Source organism: Tasmannia lanceolata, unplaced genomic scaffold, assembly GCF_043159265.1.
Source record: "Tasmannia lanceolata isolate RefF3 unplaced genomic scaffold, GAP_Taslan_0.1 ptg000015l, whole genome shotgun sequence".
Taxonomy (NCBI): Eukaryota; Viridiplantae; Streptophyta; class Magnoliopsida; order Canellales; family Winteraceae; genus Tasmannia; species Tasmannia lanceolata.
Window position 1 is genome coordinate 15291005 of NW_027518692.1, and position 6368 is coordinate 15297372.

The following is a 6368-nucleotide window of genomic DNA, read 5'->3' on the forward strand; positions in this document are numbered from 1 at the left end:
TTAAACCCGAACCCAAACCTGGACCTCGGACCACGGCCCAGCGTGCGCGTGTGTTTTTACATAAATGTTTGTTCTCTCACAAAAGCCTAGGAACTAACAAATTCTAAAGCCCCTTGAAGGCCCAAGCCTTTTCTCCAACTCTCCATCTTATATGGATGAGAAAATTTCTCACAAGTTCCTATATGGGACTATTTATTTTTGCTTGAGATGAGAGATCACTTCACAAGCACACACACCAAGGTCTTGGGTTCAAGTCCCAATTCAAGCAAAGGACTTTTGCTTTCCAAAAAAGAGAGGGAAACTTTAATTTGAATCTTCCCTCTAAATTTTAAATACAAAGGAAAAGCATCTTTGCCTTTTCGACTTAATTTTTGATTTAAAAATTCTAACAATCCCCCACAAGATTCAAAATACAGTTACAGTTTTGAAAAAAACGGAAGTATCTGAGCACATTAGAAGAATAGAGTGGATTCATACCGGTGTCTTTTGGACTTCAACCGATATTTAGGATAAACAGATTACGTTACCGAGTACGGGTAGAGTTAGACTCCTTCAACCTTTCCTAATTAGCGTAACCGACTAACCTGTCACCCACACCCTACCTTCGATTCATTGGTGATTCATTCACAGTTTTGGAATATTTTGGCCTTGTTCCCCTCTTAGTTCTCATGAATGTTCTAGAAAATTATCTGTTGAATTCTCATAGGAAGTGGCCTTACCTCCACATTCACTTAGGTCAGTCATCAAGTATGCACCGCAAGTAACATACCACCTAATACGAGTAATGAACTGATTAAGAGTCTATAACTCATCCTACCTCATTTGCAGTGAACACTATCTTCCATCATTTTGCATCAAGGAGTAGGGGTGATAGTGTTAACAAACCATCCGATGACTTGTTAGTACCCATTGAACCTAATTTCAGGGATCTCCTTTCACATAGGTTGGGTGTCCATCACTAATGGTTCATGTCACGGGCTTTAACCCCATTTCTTACGATGCCTCATAAACCACCTTGTTTATTTGTGGCTTTGTCAGAGGATCTGCCAGATTCCTCTTCGACTTTCAAAGTCGAGTGCTATTCCTTACTCAAGTATTGCTTTACCAAATTATGCCTCAGGCGAATATGCCTTCTTTTGCCATTATAGGTCTTTGTTTTTGCCTTAGCTAAAGCAGCTTGGCAATCGCAGTGTAGAAACACCAAGGGAAATGGACTTGGCCATAAAGGCACATCTACCATGAAATTCCTGAGCCATTCGGCTTCAGCTCCTGCTAGGGCTAAGGTTATAAATTTTGCTTCCATAGTGGAACTTGTACAACAAGTTTGTTTAATCGATTTTCAAGAAATCGAACCACCACCAAAGGTGAATACATATCCACCGGTAGACATTGAATCTCTTGAATCAGAGATCCAATTCGCATCACTATAGCCTTCTAGGATAGCAGGATACCCCTTAAAGTGCAGTCCAAAGTTTATTATACCCTTTAAGTACCTCAATAACCTAGTCAAAGCCTGCCAGTGTTCATGTCATGGTCTATGTGTGTGTTGACTAAGTTTTCCAACTGCTAGTGCAATGTCAGGTCTAGTACGGTTCATCAAATATGACACTGAACCTATAACCCTTGAGTATTCCTTTTAAGATACCATCTCACCTTTGTTTTTCTTAAGGTGTACCTAACAATCTAAAGGTATTTTCACAGGTGAACTGTCATATTGTCCAAACTTCCTAAGAATGTTCTCTACATAGTGAGACTGAGACAATATTATTTCATTTTCTTTTTTGATGATTTTCATTCCTAGAATTACATCAGCTTCATCCATATCTTTGGTTTCAAAGTTTGACATTAAAAACCTTTTAGTTGATTTTACTATGTCCAAACTAGTACCCATTATCAGTATATCATCTACATATACACACAGAATTACACATTTATCACCATTAAACTTACTATAAACACATTTATCAGATTCATTTATCTTATACCCATTTGTAATTAAGACACTATCAAATTTGTCATTCCACTGTTTAGGTGCTTGTTTCAAGCCATACAGTGACTTAATTAGTTTACAAATTTTATTTTCATGTCCAGATACAATGAATCCTTCAGGTTGTTTGTTTAATGTAAATTTCTTCTTCTAAATCTCCATTTAAGAAGGCTGTTTTTACATCCATTTGATGTATTCCCAATTTATAAATAGAAGCTACAGCTATTAAAGTCCTAATGGTGGACAACCTAGCAACAGAAAATAAGGGTAAAAATAATCTATCTTCTTTTTCTGTCTAAAGCCTTTAGCCACTAGCCTTGCTTTAAACTTATCAATTGTCCCATCAAGTCTTAGCTTCCTTTTAAATATCCACTTACTATTTAGTGCTTTAGTTCCAGGTGGAAGGTCCACTAGCTCCTAAGTGTGGTTTTCTATTATGGAGTTTAGTTCACTTTTATAGCTTCTTTTAAGAACACAACATCTGGAGAAGTTACAGTTTCAGTGTAAGTTACAGGATCTTTAATTTAGATAGGTGAACATCCCATCTTCTAGATTTGTTTCTTTTATTTGCCTTTTACCTCTTCTGAGTTCTTGAAACTCAAGATCCAAATCCTTTTCAGTTTCAGTTTGATTTCTCGAATCATTACTAGGTACTTTAGGAATTTCTTTCTTCATAGGGAAATGATGTTCAAAGAACTCTGCATTCCTAGATTCAATTATTGTGTTATATTTTAGGATATTTTCAACAGATTTCAAAACTAGAAATTTATAGGCAGTACTATTTTGAGCATATCCTATGAATACACAATTACAAGTTTTAGGTCCCAATTTTCTTTTCTTAGGTTCAGGTATTCCAACCTTAGCCAAACAACCCCAGACTCTCAAGTGAGACAAACTAGGCAATTTGTTATGCCACAAACCATATGGTATTTGACCCCTCTTCTTTGGAGGTATCCTGTTATATATATAACATGCCGAAAGAAGCGCTTCCCCCCACAAGTTCAAGGGTTAACCAGAACTTATCAACATAGCATTGAACATATCCATTAAGGTTATGTTCATTCGTTCTGCTATACCATTTGATTCAGGTTGGTACGGGGCTGTGGTTTCATGGATAATATCATTATCATCACAGAACTTAGTTATAGAGTATTCAGTTCCTCTATCTGTTCTAAGTCTTTGAATTCTTCTATCTAACTGGTTTTCTACTTCATTTTTATATTTGATAATGGCTTGTTCAGCCTCATCTTTAGTTCTAAGTAGGTATACTTTAGTATATCTAGAGTAGTCATCTATAAAGGTTATATAGTACCTTTTACCTCTCTAGATTCAAGATTTTTGAAATAAGCTAGATCACTATGAATTAATTCTAATAATTCAATTTTCCTTTCAACACTAAAGTGAGGTTTCTTAGTGAATTTAGCTTCAACACATATTTCACACTTTTCTCTACTAGGTTTAATCTTCTCATTTATTAAACCTAAGTTACAAAATCTTTTAATGTAAGGTGCACTTCTATGACCTAACCTACCATGCCATATATCAAAAGACTCAATCATGTAAGCAGAAGAAGATGGTTTTTCATTGATGATTTCAAGTACATTGAGTACAAAGAGTCCATTGGCATTATAGCCCTTGCCTACAAATACATTATTTTTACTAAGGATAGCCTTGTCTGATTCAAAAGTGAGCTTCAATCCATTCTTGTTCAGAAGAGAGCCAGATACCAAGTTCCACTTTATATCCGGTACATACAGCACATCCTGCAGTGCAAGTATTTTTCCTGAAGTTAACTTCAGTAGGACCTTGCCTTTGCCCATGAATTTTGAGGTCTGTGAGTTGCTCATATAGACCTGATCTCCTCCATCAACTGTAGTGAAGTTGTAGAAAGAACTTCGGTCTCCACATATGTGCTTGGTAGCACTTGTGTCCAGCACCCACACTTTTGGATTTTCCACCAAGTTCACCTCCGTCACAACTGCTGCAATCATATCTGCCTCGGTTAGATTAACCTTAGCACTGGACGAACCAGTCTTTCAATGTCGACAGTCCTTCTTGTAGTGTCCAAGTTTTCCACACTCGTAACAGACTCCTTTCTTCTTTGATCCAGATTTCTTGAAATTCTTTTCCTTCTTCGGTTTCAGATTTTTAGACCCATCATTCTTGGTTTCAACAATATTTGTCTTAAAGGTACACTCTTTGGCCTTCTGTTGCTTATCCTTAAGTCTGTTTTTCTCTTCAATTTTAACCCGAACAATAACTTGGTCTAAGGTCCATTCCTTTGTCTTGTGTTTCATACCGATCTTAAAATCTTTCCAAGACAATGGCAATTTCTCAATGAGAGAATCAGCCACGAATGTATCAGGTAACTTCATACCTTCCTTAGCCAATTCACCAATGAGGAACTGATACTCATCTATTTGGGCAGATATAGGTTTCCCATCTTCCAATGCAAAGTCTAAAAAGTTTCCTATCACATAGTTCCTATTTCCAGCTAGGGCTGGCAATTTCACCCGAAAAAGCGGGGATCCGCCCCGCCCCGCCCCGTTTGGGGAGGGGATTCCCCGATTTGAAAGGGGAAGGGGAAGGGGAAGGGGATTATAAAAATTCCCCGGTGCGGGGAGGGGAAGGGGAAGGGGATGGAGTTGTCCCCGCCCCGCCCCGCCCCGACCCGCCCCGCCCCGCTACGCCCCGCTAATCAATGCCATTTTTTTGTAAATTTTTAAGTGTTTTTTTTAAGGAAAACTACTAGAAACTCTGTGGATCGGCTACAAGATTCCCCCAAACATAAACTTAGCTTGTCTTTTCCTTTTAATTAGCTTCTGAGAGCATTTTGGGAACTATAATAACCTTTTCACAGATGTTGAAATAATAAAGACAAGCTGAGAGCCTGAGACGCTGAGTGTATGCAATTATCAAAAAATCGTAGTGCCAACAAAATTTTAGGGTTGGATTGCAGGTTTTAATTTTCAACAAGAAAAATTTAGCTACTAGAAATTTGTTTCATGTCAGCACTAGACTGAATTGCAGTTAAAGAAATAAGTCATTTGTTGATTTTGTTCTCTTCTCCATTCTCATTTCTCATGCTCATCTGAGGGTTAACATGCTATACAGAATGAACTAATGAACATTATTTTGCGTGTGTGAGCGCCTACTTATGGACTTTTAAAGTTCATTGTGACTACTGAAATAGTTACTTTTTGCACATTGGCTGTCTGTTAATGAAGGTAATCCTGGTGCTCATTTCCTATTTATCATTCCATAATTTATGCAGAAAATTGCTGAAATATGAGGTCCTGTTGTTATTTATGTTTGTTGTCTCATCCATGCATTTCTGATTTTGTCCATCTGTTTGTTGATCACATGAATAGAATCATAGCATTCATCATAATATTGTCTGTATTGGACGTAGAAGAAAGAAGCTCTGTTTGCTGGTTTGATTGGGTTCCAAAGAGGGGGCGGGGCGGGGATTTTGTCCCCGAAGGATGCGGGGAGGGGAAGGGGAAGGGGAAGGGGAAGGGGATTAGATATTCCCCGCGGGGAGGGGAGGGGGATTCCCCACCATCCCCGCAGAGGGGAAGGGGAAGGGGAGGGGGAAAATTCCCCGCAGAGGGGAAGGGGAAGGGGACCCCAACATCCGGCCCCGACCCGCCCCGTTGCCACCCCTATTTCCAGCATCCGCTAAGTCATATTTGGTTACTAATGCATTTCAAATTTCAGCAGCATGCTCATAAGAATAGTAGACATTATTTAGTTCATTTGATAACCCATTCAACAAATGCTTTTTGCAGATGTAATCGGCACTATTCCAATTGTCAAAATCAGCATCATCTTCATTTGGTTTTGGTTGGGTAAGAACAAAAGTAGCCCCAATTTGTTGCAGGGCAAACAAGATCTGTTGTTTCCACCGTTTATAATTCAATCCAGTAAGGCGTTCGATTTTTGAAAAATATGGAATAGTATTGAGAATTCTGTTCACAACAGGGGTGCGAACAACCGAACTTGGATTGGAATTCTCGGCAGAGATGGGAAGAACAGAACTTGTGTTCGGATGATCAGAAGCCATGAGATCAGATCTGGTATAATACGATTCTTAAGACTGTTGGATATTTAGATGATCTAATCTACAGTTTAATTGAATCCGAAATAAATTTTTTCTGTTTGGAAATGAAGAGTCGAAATAAAAAACAGAACTTATCACTTTTGTAGAAAACGTTCTTGAAATCAGATTAAGGAGGAGAAGGCTGAATCGTGCCACTTGATCACTCTCCTTAAGAATCGTATCCGCCCCCTACCGGTGCAATCGGGATTCGCGAACCGACAGTCCTATATAAAACAGCCAAATGTGGCTCTAGTCCACGTGCACTCGCTGACTGGTCCA

The 6368-nt window shown here is 38.6% G+C and overlaps 1 protein-coding gene across 1 annotated transcript; it reads right to left on the reverse strand.

Moving 5' to 3' along the window:
* Window positions 1-4023: 4023 nt before the first annotated feature.
* LOC143891765 (uncharacterized) lies at window positions 4024-6053 on the reverse strand. Its single transcript, XM_077396298.1, has 2 exons — window positions 5755-6053; window positions 4024-4471 (listed from the first exon to the last, which is right to left on the reverse strand). The coding sequence occupies exons 1-2, from the start codon at window positions 6051-6053 to the stop codon at window positions 4024-4026; spliced, it is 747 nt and encodes a 248-aa protein (XP_077252413.1).
* Window positions 6054-6368: the final 315 nt, after the last annotated feature.

What these genes read in the sequence shown, in the direction of transcription:
- LOC143891765 (XM_077396298.1), bottom strand. Translation starts at nt 6,053, where the DNA reads ATGGCTTCTGATCATCCGAACACAAGTTCTGTTCTTCCCATCTCTGCC. An exon ending in AAAAAGCATTTGTTGAATGG is followed by an intron (nt 4,472 to 5,754) that starts GTTATCAAATGA and finishes AGCTGGAAATAG; the next exon opens with GAACTATGTGATAGGAAACT.